The sequence below is a fragment of the Anguilla anguilla genome, chromosome 6 (genome assembly GCF_013347855.1).
Source record: "Anguilla anguilla isolate fAngAng1 chromosome 6, fAngAng1.pri, whole genome shotgun sequence".
NCBI classification, from domain to species: domain Eukaryota; kingdom Metazoa; phylum Chordata; class Actinopteri; order Anguilliformes; family Anguillidae; genus Anguilla; species Anguilla anguilla.
Window position 1 is genome coordinate 7,218,539 of NC_049206.1, and position 23,627 is coordinate 7,242,165.

Consider the following 23,627-nt stretch of genomic DNA (forward strand, 5'->3'; position numbering starts at 1 on the left):
GAGTCAAATGGAAGGAAATTATGCGCAATTAAAATTTCAGTAAGAGTTCCGTTTTCTGCTGTCTAATTCCTGTGGCCTTTTCGTGTCTCTTTATGGTATGTCGGGTCAGTTTAAATTGCACTCTGGAGAATTTTATCGGCGTGCGGAGCAGATGTTTGTGACCTCGGAGAGAGAAGAGAAAGAGTGGACGCGCGCGATATGAAAACGGAAACAACCTCGAGCGACCTCAGGCTCGTCCGCGTCCCTGACGTGTCCGCTAAACAGCCATGACAGCGCCGCCAGTAGCAGATATAAGACCAGGGGCCCTCGGAGACAAATTAAAATCAAAACCCTGTCCCCCTTTTCCCGAAGTCGTTCATTAACTTCACGTCTGACGCGCTCGCTGTTTGCTCTGGACTGTGCAGAGGCCAGAGCTGTGCCATCTGCTTCAGCTGCCTTGTTTTTTTTTTTTTGCTAAGTCACAGAGGAATATCTTTTTGGTCGACGTCGTCTTTTGTTGTCGATGTGGTTGAGGTCCGCGCCAGTCCCTTTTGCTGTGATATAATCACGATATACCACTGGCTGTTGTGTCGTTATTGCATATATATATATATATATATATATATCAGACCTGGGTCAAATACGTATTGGTTTTGGATTCAAATAATTGTCTGTGCTCTATTGATCTTGCCTGGTGTAATTGAGCCTGCCAATATGACCAGAAGGCGGAGTTTGCACTTTTTGAGAGTATTTCATGGGTTCCAATACAACAGACAAGATCAGTAAAGCGTAGAAAAGTATTTGAATCCAAAACAAATATATATTTGACCCAGGTCTATATATATATATAGGTAGATGTAGGTATATGTATATATTTGAATGGTGAAGCACTCGAGTGGACATTTTGTTTTCCTGCAGACACGGTGGCCCTGCCTGGCGGTGCGTTGAGTGAGCCGGCTGGAGACTCTGAACTCGTGTTTGCGGTGTGAAGCGATGTCGTATTAATCATTCTGTCAGACAATGAGAGCATGAGGACCTGGGGGGGGGGGGGGTGGACAGACAAGGCACTTTTCACTGCCGACAATTTCGACTCTCCTTAGAAGCCCGGCTCTCCCAGTCCTCATGCCCTCGTTCATTCCAAAAAAAAGGCCACCTGGACTACAGGGCTGCTTGCATAGACTTGGGCGGCTCTCCCATGCAATGTGCCCAGGCCAGGGTATTGCATTGGAATGTAATACCACTCATTTTTATGCTATACAGTGGGTGATAGCTGATAGCACTGTTTGCTTACTGCAGTTACATATTATCTCGTAAGTAGGTCAATATTAGTAAACGAGATCACTTTCAAGTGTATGGCTCTCATTTGCCCTACGTGGTTGGGGATTTAGGGTTGGATGGGCCATCCGCGTTATCTCTCTTGGCAGCGCTTGTTGGTCTTCAACATTGCAGCACTGTGCACTGCCTCCAGGTCAGTATGGAGATGCTGTATATTCATGCTTCTCAAGGCAAATCTTTGTAAAAATCCGGATGTGGCACGCGTGAACAAGTGGATGGGAAGCATCGCAGGACCGCCGCCGCGGGCAACATCTGTCGCCATGGCAGCGTTTTGCGAATGGTTCTGTGAGTGGCAGGACCACTGGTCCCCCATTTAAGCCTTTTCTTCAGGCGCAGTCATCGTCTTGACTGCTTCATCGCTGCCTTTAGATAAGGGTGCCTGTTAAGAAGATAAATAAATAAATAAATAAATGACAAGTAACATTTATTTCAATAAGGCAAAAGAACCAATTTATTAAATTACCATATCTAATCTGAAGAATTCCAGTTCTGTTTATAAAAGTCTCTGTCAAATGTTTTCAAATATGTATTTAAGCATTGTCTTACAAGCAGTTCTGTCAGCTTTATTTTAGAGAAATGGAAACCTATTTTTGTGTACTCAGTAATTGGTAAAATAAGGGGTCTTCAAAGCATTCATTTATTCAGAGAAACCGAGTCTTTGGAAATGAGTTTTGGGTTACATAGCATCCTAAGCAATGTGTCACATCCAGTAATGTGTCCTGCTATGGTACTAATATTTATATTTGTTCTCTTGCATTTGGATTGTCCTGTTGAGAATTAAAGCTGTTTGAAAGTGATGCTCATTTCCCAAACAACAGTTGTCATGCAGATGGTATCTCATCCTGGTCAAAATAAGCAGAAGTCTATATTAATGCATCTTGCTAAATAATGATGTGCTTACTTCAGTGGGATAGCTCTTTGCTTTTTGTCAAAAACAGCTTAGTGGCTTTTTTATGTTGGCGGCTTTCTGAGTTGGCGTTCGAAGCCGGTTACCACTCTTTTTCTCTGCTTCCGAGGGCACAGGAGATGCTATTTGTCAAATGAAATTGAGTTCCTGCTTCTCCCTCCATTCCGGCTCTGATTGTGGCACAGTGTGTGTGTGTGTGTGTGTGTGTGTGTGTGTGTGTGTGTGAGTGGAGACCGAGAGGAAGGCCTATCGATTGAGGTGCGCCTACGTTGAGAGAGGAGCGAGAGCCGGCTCAATCCCACAATCCATTGCTCCGTCTCACGCAACCGCCGCCCCCGCACGCGCGCGTCCTGTCCGTCACCGGCCCCGCCGTCCCAGGAGCTCGGAGTTTCGTTTTCATTCGGCTGACCTCTGTCCCGGAAGCGGACCCCCCGCGCGGTAACCGCCGTCGGGGCCTCCCAGGTGCATTATGGGGGGGGGTTTGTTTACGAGCCGGGGGGAGTTGACGGAGGGGGCCGCCATTCCCGCCACGGGCCTCGCGCGGGTGACGGTTGCCACGGGAGACGAGATGATTAATGGCGGCGGCGCCGCGGCTCCTCGCGCGGAGGATCGGAGCGCGCGGCGCGACCGCGGGCGCCGTGGCGACGCCGCGACGGATGATGGATGCGTTCGGTTCGCGCAGGTGCGACGCGCGCCTCCCCGTATTTCATCGAAGCGCACCTTTGTGACGAGGCATCCGTCATGACATGATCTCCGCCGTCTCCCTGGAAACGCGCGCCGGGCCCTCACGGCCTCGGGATTCGCCGCCTCGCTTGATGGCGTCGTCAACGCGAAGCGAGGCTCCGCGCGATCGGTGATTTTCCGCCGGGAAATGGACTTCATCACCGGTCCGGTAACTTGCCGAAATGCCGAGGTGGGTAAAGCACGATACGGGAAGATCTGCAGATCTCGCAAGTGAGAATTTTAACACGATTTAAGAAGAGAAATTCAGTTCGTACTGGAGTTAATCATTTTGAAAAAAAGGCGCTGCTGTTAAATATGTTCGGCATTTTATTTTCAAAAAAGCTCCACATGAGGGATGGTGGAGAGTGAGCCTCAGGTGGTATTTCGAAGGCCTTTTGACACGAGTCTGAGGTGGCCCTGACTTGATTGCGGCTGTGCTCATTTCTGGACTTAGCGGTGGCTTTGTAACCATGTTAAAAGCAGCGTCGGTAAGGCACTTTGGCTGAAAAGGGTCTGCTGGGTGCCTAAATTGTGTGGTTTTCCATAAGCCTGGCAGCTGCTGCCGACCTGCCCCCACACCACCAACCCCCCCACCCCCCCACCTCCATCTCAAACGCACACCGCCTCCCTCTCTGTCCCTCTGCAGGGCTGGTGAACTACAGCGAGGTTTCCGGATACCCCCTGGTCCAGCAGTGGAGGCTGAGGTCCATTTTGTACCACGTCAAGCTCAATCAGTGGACCCTCTCACAAGGTAAGCTTGAAATCACTGACGCGAGCACACAGGTGGTAACACACACTCCCCAAACCCCTCCTTCCCGCCGCAAGGCTTCGCTATCTCCTTCCTCCACACAGGGAAACGCGCGCAGCGGCCCTGCGAACGCTCTGGCGGCCGCCTCAAAGTGCGCCGAGTGCTTCAGAAGCAAAAAAAAATAAAAAAAGGGTAAGGCGTGGTCATGTGACCCTGCCCCAGGGCCTAGAGTTGGCAGCCCACATTTGCATGGGCGGGCTCTGATATGCCTTTGCCCCTCACTGCGGCCTAATAAGCTGTCATACCCCCATTGCTTTTTGTCTGGGGAGGGGGGGGGGGGGGTAGGGGGGCAGGGGAAAGGGTTTTGACAGGTCCTGCCAGGATGACTTCACGAAGATCATTTGTGATAGGCGTTTTACCGCCGCTGTCTCTGCAGCACCAGTCATATTCCCCCATAGGGGATACTATGCGCTCTCTGCTGATTGGATGGGCTCCCCCCTTTTTTTTTTTTTTCCCTGGAAATCTGAGATTTATGGCAACTGAAATTCCAGGAGAATACAGACACTAAATGGTGCTTGAGTAAGCTAGCTGTGCTGAGAGTGAATAATGGCTAAATGCAGGTCGCTTTGCTTCACAGGTAGTGGACCAGCTTTCCAAGCTCAATCAGGGAAAAAAAACACCAGAAGTGCCACAAAGATAGTCTTAGTTAAACTCCTGTTTTACTTCAAATAAAAAAAGGCTCTGTTTTCCTTGTTTCTTGCATGTGGCCCTCGTGGACCCATTCCTCTTTGAGGGCCTCCGTTGTCTTTGTTCTGGTTCTGTCTCCCATCCGGTGGAAGAATGGTGTTGCAGATTATTCAGCCGGCTAACCTTACGGACGTCGTGCGAGCCCCGTCTGCGCTCCTGAAATATTCAGTACCCCTGAATGCGCTGCGCGACGGGGGCGAGTTTTAATGTCCTCGTATCGTTCCCGTGTTTTCCGACGCGGCGCGGGATCCGTTCCTGCAGATCTGGCACTTCTGAGCTCCCTCTCCCTTTGAATGAAGTCCCGGCTGACCTTTAAAACCGCGTTTTCTCCGTCTCATTACCTCCGCCGGCTCCCCTCGGCCCCGCCGCCATTTTGAGTTTTCATTTTTCATTCCGGCTCGCTGGGGAAAAAAAAGCGGGAGTTTTACTGATTTAGCGGCAGATTTCGCGGGAGCGCCATCCCTCTTTAATGACCGCCTTTCCCGCCGCCGCCACCGCCATCGCCGGAGCCCAATTACGCGGCGGCTTACTCCGTACGTGCGGGCGGTGGAGAAGGTCAGGATATTGCATTATGGCGCCGGCGAATGATAATGGCGCACTTAAATGTGATGCACTGCTCCCCGCGACCCTCTGCGCGCAAACATCCATCAGAAAAACACCGCGCCGGAAAACACCAAACACCGGGAGAGACGGCGTCCGTCGGAGCGCTTCCGATGATCGAGTCTTTCTGTTCATCTTTCGTCTTTGACAGGTCTCTGATCTCTTTTGAACGTCGTGACAAGGGTTTTATTTATTTATTTTGTCCAGATTTCCCACAGAAATCGCCCACCCAAACATATGAAATCTGGTGCGCGTAGATGTGCACTGTTCTTTAACGGACAGGTTACCCGTTAAAGACGAGCGGTTAATTTAGCAATAATAATGCATCGTCAACGGATGGCGACGAAATATTCGTAAATTGCTTTCCTGCCTAATTGTGGCAACAGGATAACGCAATGATTGCAAAATGATTCTCAAGCTTTGCCGTATTTGGTACCTCTTCAGAGCGATAGAAAGAGCAGTGCCACCGAGACAAATGCAATTAGACAACAGTGGCTCTCCCCGCATGGATCTGTTTCTGCAGTCGTGTACAAGCTACTCTGCCGAGGTGTTAAACTGACTGCATGTAAAGACTTTTTGCTTTGTTAGGCTTTCATTCCTTTAAATGATCTGTTTTTTTTATTTTTTTTTTTTAACGCAATTTCTGTACGCCCGCATTTCGACGTCTTACTGACGCGTTGAAACGGAAGGTGAACTTTCACGTGGGACATTAAAAATCAGAGGCGATGTCATGTTGGCTTTGCGGGGGACTGTCTGTCCTGTCCGAAAGCCTTAAGGCAGATTAACTGTCGCGTTCCGCAGCGTTAAAATAAGCTTAATTTGCTGCTTTAAGGTTCATTTTCTGGGATTAAGAAATGTATATATCTTTTTTTGATGTTTTCAGTTGCTGCAGACAGGTTTTAGGTGCAGCGACGGGCGGTTTATATATTTGAAGGTGTTTCTGACAGCCAGCTGGCTTTGCAGTGACAGGTATAGAGGCATTGAGGGTTTGCATCTGTTCAGGGAGTCACACTGAGATCATAGATATCTTTTACAGATGAGCCCTGCGCATAGTAAGGAAAAATAAAAACCTTTGAGAAAGTGAAAATGACATATATACATCCTCATATTCCTGTATGTATGTCTGAATCAAGAAAACTTTTTTAGAAAGATGCTCCTCAAAGATTATTATTATTATTATTATTATTATTATTATTATTATGCGATTGCATCACATGACCAGCCCTTAAGCAGATTGGTTGTCACATGCATAGACTTAAAGCATAATGTATGTCACATCCACAGACTCAAAGCATATAATGTATGTCACATCCACTGTCTTTAAACCTGTCACATCCACAGACTCTAAGCATACTGTGTCACAAGAATTGTCTTAAAACCTGTCACATCCACAGACTCAACGCATAATGTATGTCACACCCAGTCACATCCGCAGACTGAACGCCTAATGTGTGTCACATCCGCAGCCTTCAGCTCCGCCATCCACTCGCTGGACGGCGCCACGCTGCGGAACGACTTCGTCTCCATCCTGAAGGAGTTCGGCAACCACTTCATCCAGGAAGCGGTGTACGGGTTCGAGGAGTCCTGCAACATCTGGTACCCCAACAAGCAGGTCCAGAGGCAGCTGTGGCTGGAGTACCAGGACATCAGCAAAGGTAGGCCGCAACCAGCGCACGCTTCGATCCCTGCCTCTGTTACCAGGAGACCGGCAGGGATGTTTGCCTTTGATGCCCCGTGAGTTTGAGTGCATGCCTATCCATGGATTTATTGGAAACAGTGTGGGTGAACTGCGGTGTGCATTGCTTGGGTTTAAGCCTCTAGACCACAGAACTGCATTACAAATGTAACGGCTATCCAAATCTGCATTAGCTGTTCCATTTGTAATGCAGTTCTGTGGCCTTGGGGTTTGAGGCTGAATTTAAAACTCCAGCAAAGCACACACTGCACATTGACCCTGTAGTCGCTTAACCTCATGCCTTATTGCAAAATACTTTATTGCCAACTTATAAAAGTGGAGACCTACGCTTTAACTGTATTTCCTGAGAATGCGTTTAAGAAAAATATTTATTTTTGAGAGTAATACATATGTACGTACGGTATAATGTGTTTGTTTTACGTGTGTTGAAACCAGTAGTTACATAAGCAAGAGTTCACGACAATGGTGAGTCAGCGTAGACAGCGTGAAGGGCATAAGCCAGGTTGTCACTGCCTTCTAAATACGGTCCGTAAGGCAGCCAGTGCTGGGCCACACGCGATTCCCCAGGGGTTCTGTCCCTGCCATGGCACGCTCTCAGCTGTCGTACCTCCGGCTGTCTGCTACCCTCTCTGCTTTCTACCTGTCTGAATGTCTTCTAATGAAAGGCCTGCCCTCGGGTTTTTACAGAGAATGCAGAGCAGAGACACTGGGCGGTAATTCTGTGGACACCAGCCGGTTTTTTTAGCCGCGACGTGACACGGTATAAATTGAAAGCCGAAGGGAAGCGAACCGGTAGAGAGATAGGAATTAGAGTAGAGTAGAGAGGGGGGTGAGTGAGTGGGTGGAGGAGGAGGAGGAGGGCGGGGGGGGCATTTGGAAACAGATTGGATGGAACCGGATCCTGTCATGGCGTGATGGGTTTGTGAGATTGGAGCGGTGATTAGGGGTCCGGGCCCGAGCGCCGGGTGAAGGGCAAAGGGAACGGCGGGGCAATCTCGACCTGGGGGAGGATTGTCATCGTTTGGGCGTCGATCCAGGCGGTGGGGGCCGCCTGAGGTGAGTGAAAGAGCAGCATCAGCAGCAGCGGGGGAGGGGGGGGGAGGAATGGGAGGCGCGGTTATCAGCGTTCGGAGTCGAGGCGGGGAGGTGTGAGCACGGGGTCGAAGGGAGGGGGAGGACGGAGGGCGGCTTGTGAGAGTCATCAGTGGGTGGCTGGGCTTTTTGTGCGACGGTGCCAAAATTCTAAACTAAATTAAATCCAAACCTCAGAGGGTACTTCTTTTGTTTTGTTTTTCTGCGGGAGAAATGGAAGCATCCGAATGTGTTGCGAGCAGCCATCAGCGTTTTTATATATGTTCTCCTTTTGATTGCTTTTTCTCACACGAACAGTTTTTCGGAATGTGCCGGTCCCAGAGTTCCGTGCTCTGTTTCCTGATAGAACTTGTTGCGTCTCCTTTTGCTTCCTCTCTTCCGGTCTCGTCCCTCATTCATCCTATTCAATGTTTTATTCTTTCTGTGCTTTGGCATCTGTTCCAATTGCTAATTTGCATTCGGCACAAAGTTAATACTTAAAACGTGTAGAAAATTCAGTGCCACAATTGCGTCATGGGATATTTCTGGAAATTTTCAAGGGTGAAATTCAAATGTCTACATTCTTTGAGATGGAATCAAAGCTGTCAGTTCATTTTGTTGATGCTTCTCTGCATGCTGATGATGTTTAAGGTGCAAACCTACAACTACATTTAAGGAAAAAGCAGGAGAGCATATATATATATATATATATATATATATATATATATATATATAACTGACAGTACATGAGGTAAGGAGAGTCAGATCAGTCTACATGCATTGACCACATCTATATGACTGAAGATACATGGTCCCTTTGCCTGACTCAGCTGATTACTTGGTTGATGGTAGCCATTTTATCTCCATCTACAGTGTCTGTCTGTCTGTCTGTATGTATGTATGTGTGTATGTATGTGTGTATGTTTGTGTGTGTGTCCGTCTTTCTGTTGGTTTATTTTTTACTGAATTCCTGTCTGGTCTGTAGTGAGACTCATAGCAGTAACAGTGCCCTGGTACCCTAGACTGCGGGGGGGGGGGGGGGGGGGGCACAGTGAGCTTTAGCGGATAAGAGAGTCTGGGGCTTAATCACTCCTGCCTAATTCCAGGGAAGGCGTCTGCACCGTAGCCTGAGGGGAGAGCAGGCTCAGGTTCATTCGTGAACGCGCGCGTTTCCAAATCGCCTTTCACCCATGGGTTGGTTCTCCTTGGATAATGTCTGCAGACGAGTTGGAGACCGTTGGAGACAGATCCAACAGAGGTCCAACAGAGATCCAACAGAGATCCAAAAGAGATCCAACAGAGATCCAACAGAGATCCAACGGAGACAGCCTTGACCGTAGCAGGTGACACCGGGCGCTGCGTCACGGGTTTCCATGCAACCCAAGGCTTTTTCAAACGTGTCTCTAAAGCATATAAGTTCGCTATCTGTGCCGCTGTCCTGTTGAATCCAAACCCTTCATAAGTACGGTTTCTCTTACAGTTTTGCACGGATTTTTTTATTCTGCTTCAGTTTTTTTTTGCTGCCAATCAGGAGTGAACTCCATTTGAAGCCATTCCTTTAAAAAAAAAAAAAAACGGAATAAATTTTACTTCCACATTTAAACCGTGGAATTTCACATTTAAACAAAACTGCACATATCTGCCAGTGTCATTCATTTGATATTCAAATGCACCTGCGATAGTGATGACAGGATTCTTCAATTCAATATAGAAAAAAAACCCCACTTCTGCTGCTGCCAAGTTTTAAACAGATGCTGATCTATCTAACTTTTACCATATCTTTATTGTGTGAAGAGGAATAAAAACTGTTGCACAAGTTTGTTGCCGGAGTGAATTCAGTTCAGTGGATTGGCACCGGTGGCATGGCAACGAGACAGGTCAGGAATCTCACTGATTGTCATGCAAGGCTTTTATAGGCTCTTGTGTTTCTTTTTTACTTATTTTTTTAACCTTTTGTGTTTCTTACTCTCCTGCCATTAGTGGTTTAAGGTAAAGGTGCACAAACTTTTATGCAATCACAGTAATTTGCTATAAATCACTTTAATGGGGAAGAAGGCCTCTGCAAAGAAGGTTCTTAAAGCAGTGCACACACCCCGGCTGTGTAGGCTTAATTGGTGGGAGAATGGATGGTTTTGCACGAGTTAGTATAAATAACACATAAACATAACTGCAGTCCGTTTGTCATGACAACAGATTTTAAATATTATCATCGTTTGGAACCAAAACATTTTCAATTTATAAAAAATAAATAATAATCCTAGGACATATTCATCTATGCCCATATGTTCACGTACGCTGTAATGTTTGGGACTAAACACATTTTTAAAAAAAATATTTCAGTTTAAAATGACGTAACCTTTAAATAACTGTCTCAGTGTAGGCTTTATTGTTGCCTATCCTCTATGCGCTTGCCACCTAGGTTGCTGTGAGCAGAATGCTTACATAAATCAGTTATGGAGGTTAAAAATGCCCATCTGTCTGGTCCTCGGTGCAGATGTGGAGAGCTCGGTGAACAGAATCCATAATTCCCTTCTGTACTGAGAATCCTCTCACATACCAGCTCTAAAAAACCCATACAAGTCAGGATTAAAGGACTTACATCAGGTAAACAAAATATATATATATAATATATATATATATAATCACCATTTGCTTACGGAAGCCGAAGCATCTGCTTCTCAGTAAGTCGATTGGCAACGATTTAATTACAGTGCTATAATTAAATCCATCCTGGAGCAGCTTTCTCACACTCCCATTTGTTAAGATGTCTGTGTCTCTGTCTGTGGCATTTGCCAAAAAAAAGTACAGCTTCTCCCAGAGAATAAAGTTCAGCTTTCGTCAGCTCAGCTGTTTGTGCCACTGTTTATCCCAGTGTGCATTGTATCTTGCTGGCAGCTTCTCTTTCAGCTGTGATTTAGCTGCCCTAATAACTATAACTCACTGACTCACTCATTCAATCGCTCACTCACTGACTCAGTTACTCTATCTCTGTCTGGCTCGCTGACTCACTCATTCAATCGCTCACTCACTGACTCAGTCACTCACTCAATCACTGTCTGGCTCGCTCACTCACTCACTCAATCACTCACTCACTTAGTCACTCACTCAATCACTCACTCACTCATTCAATCGCTCACTCACTGACTCAGTCACTCACTCAATCACTGTCTGGCTCGCTCACTCACTCACTCACTCAATCACTCACTCACTTAGTCACTCACTCAATCACTGACTCACTGACTCACTCAATCCTTCAGTTGCTCACTCACTGACTCACTCATTCAATCGCTCACTCACTGACTCAGTCACTCACTCAATCGCTGTCTGGCTCGCTCACTCACTCACTCAATCACTCACTCACTTAGTCACTCACTCAATCACTGACTCACTCATTCAATCGCTCACTCACTGACTCAGTCACTCACTCAATCACTGTCTGGCTCGCTCACTCAATCACTCACTCACTTAGTCACTCACTCAATCACTGACTCACTCACTCACTCAATCATTCAGTTGCTCACTCACTCACTCACTCATGGATTCACTCACTCAATCACTCATTCACTCACTCACTCACTCACTCACTTTAGGATATTTAAAATTCCATAAGAGTGACTTACTAATGAACTACTGCTGGTAACTATAACTGCCAAACTAACTTATCTACCTCCCTCCCTCTTAGACTGACTGAGTCATTTCAGTTCCTGTATTTTTAGCACCACAGGCGGAAAAGCCACCCAGCGCTCCATCCAAGTAGCCGCAGCCCCAGAGCCCTGCCTGTTTTTTTCTCTCTTGTTTATGCGCTGTGTTTCAATCGGGTCAGATTTTACAAATAGCTGCATCTCTCTCTCCTGTGTGATTTAGTTACGTGATATTAAATGTTATTTTCGCTGGCCTGAGGGCACCTTCATTGCATTGTTTGACTGTTCGGGGAAGATTAGAGGGCGAGAGGGAGATTTGGCAGGTGTTTTTGTTTGGTTTGCTGTTCTGCACAAAATGTAAGCAGTTGTGTTTTAGAACCTACCTCCCCCCCCCCCCTTACAGACTTACAGTACCTCACAGAACACTGCCTTTTTCTCCGTGGTGCAATGGGCAGGGGAAGTACTGCCATTCTTGATTGAAACACTACATTCAAACATTCGAGCTGAACTACTTTTTATTCATTTATTTATTTATTTTTCTTTTTTTATTTGTGGAACAGTCACTCTTACCTGGGCCAACGTGGTGCAGTGCAAAAATGCATTTTTCAAGGAAGACAAAATACAGTAGGTACAGAACATCCAAAAAAAAAAGCATAAAATGGTATTCTGTATCGTATATATTGCCTGTCAGTTTCAACGAAACATCCCTACATCAGCTGGACATGCATGTAGAGTCAAAAGAAGCGTCTGAAAGGGGTTGGGAGACCTTATTTAGTGGCTGTCACTTGATCTCAACCAGCAGTCTTTGTTTAATGCTTATTAGCACACTGTAAGAGCAGCACATTGTAGCTTCTCGTGAATCAAGCCTTGGTTGTTAGTGGTCTTTGTTGTAATGGAGCATTGGCTTATATGTGAATAACATCCAATTTTGTTTTGTTTTTTTATCAATGAAAAGCTTAAATAACTTGTAGCCAGGCAGCTTTACAGTACACCTAGTTGTGCATAAATCGTATGCATAATTTCATATTTTTAATATGGGCATGATGTTTATCACATGCTTCTATGTATAAGATTTTAAAATGCAAATGTGTGTAACAGGGATATGTTAATATGTCAATTCATCAAAAAGTTCAGTTGACTTTATTGCCAGTATTGGATATTAAACTCTAATACATAATCAGGGTGGAATAAACAGTTAGGAAGCAGCCGGAGGGACGAAAATCACATTAAGCTCAAGCCATTCATCCAGCAGATAACATGTGAAGTTATTGCATCAATAATCCAGTATGAACATCGATTCAGTAAATAATTAAATTGATCTCCATGCAGAGGAACGGTTAGGATGCGTTACCCGCGACCTGATTTCATTCATTTCCTGTTTCGATTTATTTCTGCCGCGAAAGGGAAAGAGCGTCTCTGTTTTTTTTCTTTTTTTTCTAAAATGAATATTTTATTTAATTATCGCCGTAATGTCATTTTCGCTAATCCGCGCAGCCGAAAGGCGCTGGTCGGATATACTCGGCGGCGGGAACGGGCTGTAATAACATGGCTGCCGTAATGAAACAAGAAGCCATAATGACAGCCGGAGCCGTTCGCTCCGCTGTGAGTGACGGGTGGCATTTCCCCCCCCCCCGAATCACCGTCTGAAATGACATTAGCCACGGAGCCTGAATGTCAGGTAAAGCGCGTCAGTCTGGAGGCCGTCGTTACGTCCCGACGGAAAGGCACAAAGGAATTTTGAAGAACGCTTCCCCAAATATCGCCTCGTGGTATTGAAGCACCTTTAACGCAGACACGCGTGCTCTGCGTTGTTGTCGTTTTTTAAAAGCCGGGAACAGTGGTCGAGTAATGGACCCGTTTTGTCTTGCGTCACGGTTCAGTGACCGCGCCGCCATTGTTTACTTCGGTGTAATGGGCCCACTTTGCCTTCTTATGTCCGGCAATATTACGAGAGGTGACCGCTTCTGACATGAGGGGTGCATATTATTGAGCTCCCTGCTTCCTACAACCCCCCTCGAAATTGTATTATACTTAATTTATACTTCTACAGAAATTTCATAACCAACATAAATAACACAGTGGGGCTGAGCACACAATGCATTTGGTGTGCGGTTGTGTAACACTGAAACGGTATAGTTTGAGAGGCATGTTCTGTCGATAACTCCTGATTCTTTAGATCTGAAAATCTGAAAACCGCTCAGATGCTGTATGTATCTGTATGGAAACATATCTGGGGGTAGGCTAACTTCCTCGGGTTCAGTCTCTAGGAAGTGAAAGATGGAAGCGTATGGACTGTTCAGTCAGCATCGCTCCGCCTCGTTGCTAAGTGTCCTGCTCATTTGAGCGGCGGTAATGAGCTCGCTTGGGATTCCGGTGATTCGGGTTCAGTCTCAGGTCATCTACTGTTAGGTCCCCCTCTGGAACTTCACGTGATTCGTTAAGTGGGCTTTAATCAGCGGTGCTGCGCTGTAGATGCAGTGCAGATCTGCTGACGCTGGCCTTGTTTTTGGGGAAACTGTTGTTTGTGAATGGAGCAGGACTGTTCCGGGAACATAGAACATAGGCAGGCAGTTATGGGAATTTTGCACTTCAGGTAGTTACAGTATCGAATGCAGCAGCACAGTGGCTTTGCTCCCATTCCTTGTCAAAATTAGATCCCAAAATGCACAGGTCAGCGGCAAGCAGCCGTAAGTGGAGGACAGCCCACTATTTCAGGCTACATTACATTTAACCTTATAAATTATCACCGTATATTTATGTATTTAATATATTGTATTGCAGAAATATAATCGTATTATTTGTTCTGGATAACAATTCGTGTTTAATGATCATGATGAAATATAAAATCCTGAGGGTTCATTTTAATGCCCCATCAAATTAATTAGATCATGATGAAAAGACATTAAATGAAATGTAAACTAAAAAGAAAAGAACAAATTCATGCCCTCAGTGGTTCACCTGGACCTGCCCTGGACTTCATGACCATATATGGTTCTTCCTTTTGCCTTCTGCACATTGTCTGGCTCCAGTTTGTACAACATGGCAGCACAAAAGACTGCACTTCCACGGTTTCAAAAACGCTTTTCGCAAGCCCGTGGAAAGTCAGCGGGTGACGTCACAGTCATTTTGTCCATATACATGTTTTGTACGGTCTATGATTGTACAACAGTGCACATCAAGCGGTACATTGAATATAATATCTTGCAGTCATGCTGCCCTCAAGGATATTTGCACTGATTACATTCTATTACATATTTTCACTCATTACGCTGTGTGCAGTATTTCCTCTGTTGTTTGCATTGATTGCACCCTGCTATTTCTGTTTTGTCAGTTGCTCAGGATTAGGCCGCATACCACACTGAGTAAAATAGTGATAGCGTTAGATAACAGGCATACCTATTAAAATTTTTCATGACATTATTTTATTCAAGGAATTCCTTTCGTCTCTGCGGCGAGTTTGCATAGCGTGGACGCGGAAGGTCATTTGTTTGTTTTGGAAGGGTATTTGATCGCTTTGGAAAGACGTTTGATTGTGTTGCTCTGATAAAGAAAGCATTTTTAGCATCCCTGGGAGCAAACTGTGTGAGCTGGCTTCCTCTCCAGCTGAGCTCTCAATTAACCAGGTTTAATTGAGCTGATAATTGAATGTTAGTATTCACAGGGCCTCTTTAGATGTAATAATAATCTGAGATTCCTTTGAAAGGGGTTCCTGCACAGAGGTGTTTGTGCAAGTGTAAGAATGTGTGTGTGTGTGTGCGTGCGTGCGTTGCGTCAAGCTGCTTTTATGTAACCATCTACAGTTTAAAAATTATTTTTGTCTTTAAAAAGTGCTTTAAAAAACTGCATCTCTAATCTTTGCTGCTAACAGAAGGGAGGCTAACATTACGAGACGAACGCCGATGTCTGTTAGCGTGAGCGTCTCTAAGCGTATCTCCACAGCGAGATTGAGTAAGTGACACAGCGGACGTGACTGTAACTGCAGTAAAACCCGTAACAGCTCCCAGAGTCTATAACACTGTAGTGAAGTTGGAGGGGGTGAGGGGGAGGGTGGAAATAACTTCTGATTCAGACATAATTAACTGGAAGCTGAGGCGAGAATGAACATCCGATCTGTGCCCCCCCCGGTATGGGGTTGGGGAGCACGGCGGTAATAAATGGGTATATTTCGCGAGAATGTCACAGTTCACGGCGGCTGTCGCGTGGATTTATCGCGCTGCCCAGGTCTTGTGTCTAAATCTGCTTTTATGGGGATGAGATCAGAATACTGTATGGGGGAAGCATCCGATGATCTCTTCCTGGTGCGATAGTTTTCAAGACTCTGTTCATCATTAACAAATCATTCATCTGGTAGTTTAGCCATTACACTAATGTGTCACTGGCTACAATCAGGGTCCAGTGTGTGGGATCAGCGTAGGGAAGTGACTGTGTTTTGTCCTGTGGATGTTTTTCATTGTACCATATAACCAACAAAATACGCTAATAAAACAATTAAGGAAAGAGGTGCTGTTTGTATAATGAAAAAGAGTACTGCAGATTTAAGTTCTCTGTCAACTGGACTTTACCATTCACCTGAATTACCACCTGAGTTACGTTAGCTTGACACGCACACTGTTGCATTGGTACACTAGCCAGAAGAGTTTCATTGGTCTGGGAATTCCTCTTCCGAGTGAACTACTGTAAGAAGAGCTGTTACAACTCAGCTGATTCCCCCTTCGTCTCGATAGAAGCAGAACTGTCAAAAAGTACAGCAACAACATGCGGTTCTATCCTTTTCTGTGTTTCGTGATCTAAACCTCAAATAAAGCGCCTGAAGAAAGCAAACATCACGAACGAAAGCAGCACCACACCTGCCCGTGCTCCAGCTGGATTTCCAGAACATTCCTTGGAGAAACAGCGAGTGGTTTGAAGCACAGCCTAGGTGCGTTTGCTGTAACTGCTGCAGTCCTGCTTTGGCAAAAGTTGTGTCTTATTGTTTTGATGAGTACATATTTTCACTGAGTTTACTGTAGTCCAGTAGCTATTATGAGTGTCTGGTCTAGGCTTGAAAAATTCAAGCAGCATTTTTTGTCAGGTCTCCTTGCACAGAGGGTGAACAGCAACATAAATGGGCAACTTGCGCAAGAGACAATAGAAGATGAATTGGAGAGTTTCCGCGAAAGTTTGGCAAAAGTTTTTGCTCTCACATTTCCGATAATGAGCGCAGTCATTGGACACTGCCGCGACGAGCCTGGTGCCCTGCTTCCAAAAGAGTTCGTTCTTAACCGCCTGTGAAGGTCTAGACGGAGCGACGCGCTTCAATTGGAAACGCTTCTCGCTGTGAAAAACATTCCTGAGCCGGGGAGACGCGGTGCCATCAGCAGTGAAGGTAATTGCTAAAAAAAAAAAAAAAAATTGTTAAAAAGCCTTGACTCAGGATTTCAGACCAGCCGCAGTTACGCACCTTTCTCGCGAGTTAGCGCTTGCGGGGGGGTCTTTGCTCATTCTGCAGGAGTTTCGAGACAGCAGCAAAGAAACTGCTACGAAAAAAGCCGGTTTTCTCTGACCTCCTGCGTCTGGAGGTCATGTGCAGTGAACGTTAAATCCGTCGGCGAACGGGGCCGTGGACCTCTTCCGCTCCACGTTAAACCTCGCCCGTCCTCGTTCGGCGCTGAGCGCACCTTTTCAGTGCGGTGTCGGTCTGTTACGTACCTTCAGCCAGAGATCCTTATTGATGGAGACAGTTAAAAGGGCCTGGATAAAGGGCCTTGTTTATTTCTTTTAAATACCCTTTTAGGACCGTCGACAATGGGCCTTCGCTCGCAGAATAGCAGATGGACAAATGTGTTTGGGTATTCAGTGGCCGTAGTGGCTCGTGGGGTGACTCGCACTACAACCACAGTTTGATCAGGATTCTTTATTTAAACAGTGTCAAATAACATTGCCCCCACAGCCCAGTTATTTACACGCTGCCGTATAACTTTATGCGTGATCTGTATTTATTTGCTCGCGTGACCTTTGTTCTACGAGAAAGGTCGCCTGTGAAACAGTTCCCATTTTGGTCGATGACCTGGGGAGTCTGGGTTGCTAGGGAGAGCAAGGGATTGTTTAACCAATCGAGTGTAAAGGGCGGAGATTTAATCAGCGTGGTGGGAACGGTGCAGTTCTGAGCCGTAAACCCCACCCACTGTTGCGACATATGCTATATTTCTTAACCAATCACATCAACTTAGCGAAAGCAGGTCTAAGGTGAAGTTGCCGATTCGAACGGGTGTTTCTAACACGGACTAGGATTTGTTAAGAAAGGCAGTTTGAAGTAATTTTTTGTTTCATATGTTTAGTATTTATATTCTCTTTTCCTTGAAGTGTAAACACATTGAATAATCACACTGAATTTGGTATTTTCAACCCCCTAAATCCAATGCATAGCTTAATACCTATCCATGTGACTTGTATCAGATTTTTTGCTCTCTTTTAAGTGCTGTTTTTAGTCACTCCCCACACAACAGAATGTGAACTAATGTCTTTGTTTCATAACAGAAACATGTCGCGTGCTTTAACACACTTATCCCATGTGGCCATTTTGTTTGAACGAGGGCAGTCGCCCAGAGAGGCTGGGTTTGAAAAACACAGTATCTGGCGTGTCGCTGGCACACCTTGCCCTTCTATAGTGAGCGCTGCTCCCGGACCATAGAGCACGAAAGGGTTGAGTTCTCGGTCAGGATTCTGAGATTGGTGTCCTCTTTCTCCCGGCTAATTTATGAGTTTTGGGGTGTTTTTTTTCTTCTTCAATGGGTGTTCTTTCACACTGCCGAAAATGAGATGAATGCCTCACCTGTGAGTCACTCTTTTCTCATACACAGCGCAGTACTACTGTAGAAGGCAAACCATTTCAGACTACATTTCCCAGGTGCCCAGGTGTTCAGTCTGCTATTCAGAACAGCAGACTAATAAGGTGAATAAGATGAGCAGGAGAATCAAAGCATCCTTTTTTCAGATTTCAACCCTGCATCACCCGAGATTCGCTATTGTTACATTAGCTTTGTGTGTGTTGTCTTACACACACTGGGGATGTCGGATGGTTATATCAGATAAGCAGGCTGCATAATATATATTTTTTTATTTGAAACTAGGAGTCTGCAGTGAGCGCATTTGGGTGAAATGGTGAAAGGGAGCGAGCAGTGTCTCAGCGGACCTGAAAGGGAACGTGAGGATCGATCTCTCGTCCCTCATCACCGCGGCAAAGGCCCGCTTATGGATTAGCTGAAAACACAAGCCTGCCCATTAATCAAAACAGAGAAACGCGGCGCTAACCGTCGATAGCTCAACGTCAGGGGCGCGTCCGACGATGACAGGAGAGCGCCGACGCTCGGAATTGAGCGAGACGGCTCAGGATACCCCCCCCACCCCCCTTCCCACCACCGGGGGCACGTCACCGGCCCGCCCCCTCCACTCTACGCGGCTCCCCTGTTGTGAACGCTGGGTTGCGGACGCTGGGTTGTGGACGCTGGGTCGCGGACGCTGGGTCGTGTTCTTGGGCGCGCTCGCCTCCGCGGCAGATGGCGCGCGCGTGCTCCGCCCTCCCGTGCGACAGCCAGAGAGGAGCGCGCCAGGGCGCTCCAGAGGAGGGGCGTCTGATTGGGCATCCATCCTTCCAGTGCCCTGCGCCAGCTGTCCACCTGCGAGGCTACGCTCACGTCTGTCATTGAAAGTTACTGTCGTCCCGGCGTCAGGGTGAGGCCCTGCAGGTTCGCACAGCGGATTTTCTTTCTTTTTCTTTCTTTCTTTCTTCTTCTTTTTTTTTCCCGCTGAGTTACAACAGAGAGGAAGAAGTTGCGGATGTACAGAGGGGAAAACAAGTTGCAGAAGTGGAGCTTAGAGAGAGAAAAAAGAAACACTGTATTCTGCCCGGTCTGGAGAAAGTTGACAGTTTTATTTGCGGCACGAATTTATTTTGGCAAAAACAAAAGACGTCACACTGGTGATTAACGCCGCTCGACAGGGACACTGTGCTGGAGAGGTTCGGCTCATTGCATACTGTTGCAAGCTCTTTGCGTGCCACCCTGTTATCTTGTATAAATAGGTTCCTAATGTGGATATAAATATCAGTTAACTAAGGCTGCTGTGTTATACAGCTAGCAGAATGTGCAGAAATTGCATCAAAACTTTTTTTTGTAAGAATCCGGTGTTGTCATTACTCAGTATATGCATGTGTGCGAGTCTAACAGAGTTTGTAATTAGGCCCATATATTCTGCCTTGGAGTCTTTTCTTTAGAGCTGAATCAATAGCCAGGGACACTCGTAGCAGAACACAGAACCTGTACTTAAGACCAGGTTATAGCTATCCTACACATTGTTTGAGGAGCTGAGCCTTTGTACCTAATGTTGGAAACTTTCATGCGGATTGTTATTGATGAAAACCACGCTGATTAAGTATGAGCCAGAGCAGAAATAACACAGCAAAGCCCGCAGCACAGCAAAGCTCGTAGGCTAATACAGCATTAATGCACCGATTGCGAGTTAGCCGCCGCCGCCGCCACCTGTCTCAGAGGGTGCATTCAAGATGTACGACACGCCGTTCGAGCGTTCCGGTGAATTTCATTTCCAGGACGCGTGTGCCAGTCCACTAAATTGAGGGCAGAGCTTTCTGATAAACCACCGCGTTGAGCTGGGATTTCTGGGGAGGGAGAGAGTTTCTGTTCCTGCGTGTCTCGTCTGTGATCTGCTTCACATCTGACACTCGTTGCAATACATCTATAAACCCTTAGGGTAATTTAGAATTTCATATTTATTTCTTAAAATGTATTTATATATTTTTACATATATTATTTTTATTTTTACATATGTTAATCTGTCACAAACCCCCAGGTCTTGTACAGTATCTCATTTGAATCAGCAATCTAGAGTATGAGCAATGTCACATTCCACTTGAAGGTACATGCAACCAGATTAATCAAATTAATCAGTTCAAAATGAAAATAGGCTTTTTGGCATGTCACGCAATATTTCATAAACTGCAAACATTACATTACTTCCAGGCACATTAAGCATTTGAAGAAAAAAAAGCTAAATAAATCTTCTCCCTGCATATACTGTATATATAAACTATATGGGAAAAAAATGCATAAATATACACTCAATGGCCACTTTATTAGATACACCAACATCAACACAAATAGCCTGCTATGGCTAAATCTCCATATATAAAGCATGTAGACATGGTAAAGATGCTTATTTTGTTGTTCTACCAAACGTTAGAATTGGCAAGACACATAATTTAAGCAATGTTGACCGTGGTATGATTGTTGATTGTTGGTGTCAGATGTAGTGGTGGTTCCAGCATTGCAGAAACAGGCTGCCTTCCTGGGATTTTCGCGCATTACGGTCTCTAGAGTTTACAGAGAATGGTGTGATGAACAAAACAAAAAAAAAAAACATCCCATGAGTGACAGTTCTGTGGGCGAATAAACACCTTGTGGTAACACTTTACTTGAACCCTTCCACATACGGCTAACATAACAGCTGTCACTAGGTGGCATAAGAGATGATTTCAGTTTTTATGTCAAATGACATAAAGGTGATGACAGCTTTATGTCATTTGACATAAACCGGCATCATCTGTTGTGTCATCTTGTAATAGCTGTTGTGCCATGTGCATGGCAGTGATAGGTTGAAGGGTTCAAGCAAAGTCTTGCCTACCCTGTTAATGAGAGTGGTCAGAGGGCAATCGACAGAGCCCTTCAGACTAAGAGAAAGACTGGAAGTGGTCAAATAACGGCTGGTTACAGCAGTGGTGTGCGTTAGGGCATCTGACTGCTCTGCATGTTTAACATTGATGGGCTACAGCAGCGGAATACCACACTGGGTTCCTCTCCTATCAGCCAAGAACAGGAAGACTATGTTACAGTGGGCACATGTTCACCAAAACTGGATGATTAAAGATAGGCAAGAAATTGCTTTGTCTGCCAAGTCTTAATTTCGGCTGCAAAATGTGGATGGTCAGATCTTGGCATAAACAGCATGAATCCAATAATTCAGGCTATTCTGGAGGGAAGAGGAGGCTCTTCACTGCATTAAACAGCCACTGTTTACTTCTTTATAAAAGTCAAGAACTGGACAAAGCATCCTCTGAAAGTGAAGCTATAGTACCACCAAATAGCTATAGTATCTTTTTTGTGGGTATTTGTTATCAGGGCAATATAAGTAAAAAAGTAGAAGATTAGTCTATTTACTTTTACTTACTATTCTGCATCATTATTCACCCCAAACCCGAATGAAACCTCTCTTGTACCTGTAGTTCATTAATGTTCAGTAGGCTTCCTGGGAACCAGGAAATTAACTTTTTTGGGAACAATCACCCAACAAAAACAGTGAATGTTTTGGGAGATAAGAATTGTTATTTAATTTAAAAAAAGAGAAAAATATGTCCGTTGTTAGTTCTGCCTGGAGTGGTGGTTATGTTTACCCTCGTTCCCCTTGGTCCTCACTGCGCTGCACTGTCCCGGGGGTTCCCGTGACCTGCCCGCCTCTATTGCTACTCACGCCGTAGGCTAGCAGCTAGCAGGCGGCTCAGCCCGGAGGCCAGCCCTGGAGCCCAGCGCTAGCCGAGGAGAGAAAGCCGTGGAAGTGCCAGCCTTTATAGGCAGGCACTGCGAGGGACACCCCCAAAGGTCCTTCCTCAGCTCGAGTGTCTGATGTGATGCTGCATGGCCTGAGGACCGTAGCCAGGTGATGCGTGGATGGCTCTGTGGCATTAAGCCAATCACGAAGAAGAAGGGTAACCCGCAGTGCCTTCAGCCCTGGCAGGTTTTAGTGCTAGTCTGGCGAGTCGTTTGGCAAAAATGTTGTTTTAAAAAATGTAATTTCTGTGTTTCCACTGATACTGTCTGCTTATAAAGTATTCAGTGTTATATATATATATGTAAAATACAATATAGCACACTATATATGTATAAACACATGATATACCGTATAACAGAGTGGGGCTGTTGGGCTCCATGTATGTAAATGTTGCTTATTTATTAAATAGTTGTTAAATCATAATGCTCAGAAATTGTTGTTGATATGCCGTGACCCGAATTTTAATTAAACTCTGGCAACTTCAGGACTATTTTGAGCATGGTGATTGTGTCGCATTGTGGCATTCTAAGCATTCAGTGTGACTTTTCGTTGTCAGGTAGAACATATTGCATTTGCAGTTGCTGGGAAACGCATAACCGGAACAGCACTTTCCAAACAATTTGGCACCTTGTCAGCCCTGCAAACACTAGTCAAACACAGCCATCCAGTCAAAAGTGCGAGCCATCAATTTCTGCCAGGCCTGTCAAAATAGTCAGCAGTCAAAAAGCACTGGTATTATATCATAGTAATCACTTATACGCAATCACAGAAGCCTGGGGGAAAAAAAACAGCATTCACACAAAGATCACAGGCAGAGGTGGACAATGTGCTCAATAACAAATATATGTGAGTATATAAACCGTAAATCAGGGACTCTCGCAGGCTTTTTGAGGTACTCGGGTGGCAGAAGGCCATGGAGAGCGACTCGGTGTTGTGCCAAGAGAGAATTTATGCTACGGTGCGCCGTTGCCAGGAACAACAGAAATCTGCAGTTAATTTCATTCTACTTAGTTTGTTACATTCTGGATTGTGTAGTTATTTGCACACTTTTTTGTTGGATTTGCTAGCAGTTTTATTATTATTATTATTACTATTATTATTATTATTATTATTATTATTATTATTACTGCTGCTACTACTATTATTATTGTCAGAGAAATTCATAGCTGACATCTGGAGAGGCAGCTATGGCTGCATCAGAGACAGATGAAACGCTTCAGGTCGTCTCCCCTGCACAGTTCGGCGTCTTCTATTTCTGCAGCTCGTTTTCAGTTGACCTTCGGTGCCTTTTTTTAAAACACGTTTTTAAGATGTTTCTTGTGGAGCTCCGTGGCGAACACGCTGTACTGAATTCAGTCCCAAATGAGAATCTGTTCTGAATATGCAGAAATAAGTTGGATTACAGAAGATATGTCAACGTGACTTTTGTTCAACTGAGAGTTTGGACATAGACACGGAAGCCCTCCCCACCTCCCCCAGCCCCTCATTATCAATTGCATTATCAATACAGGGAGACACTTTAGATGCTGAGGCGCTGTACGTGTTTAAGACGTCACAGCAGGTACAGTAGATGCTAGAACAAAA

The 23,627-nt window shown here is 45.5% G+C and overlaps 1 protein-coding gene across 5 annotated transcripts in view; it reads left to right on the forward strand.

The window, feature by feature from the left end:
- astn1 (astrotactin 1) overlaps positions 1 to 23,627 on the forward strand; it is a 323,396-nt gene that overhangs the window by 219,640 nt on the left and 80,129 nt on the right. For all 5 annotated transcript variants that reach the window (XM_035422531.1, XM_035422532.1, XM_035422533.1 and 2 more), the window contains 2 exons: positions 3,591 to 3,695; positions 6,506 to 6,694. In XM_035422531.1, coding sequence (XP_035278422.1) covers positions 3,591 to 3,695; positions 6,506 to 6,694 — 294 coding nt within the window. The remainder of the gene's footprint in view (positions 1 to 3,590; positions 3,696 to 6,505; positions 6,695 to 23,627) is intronic.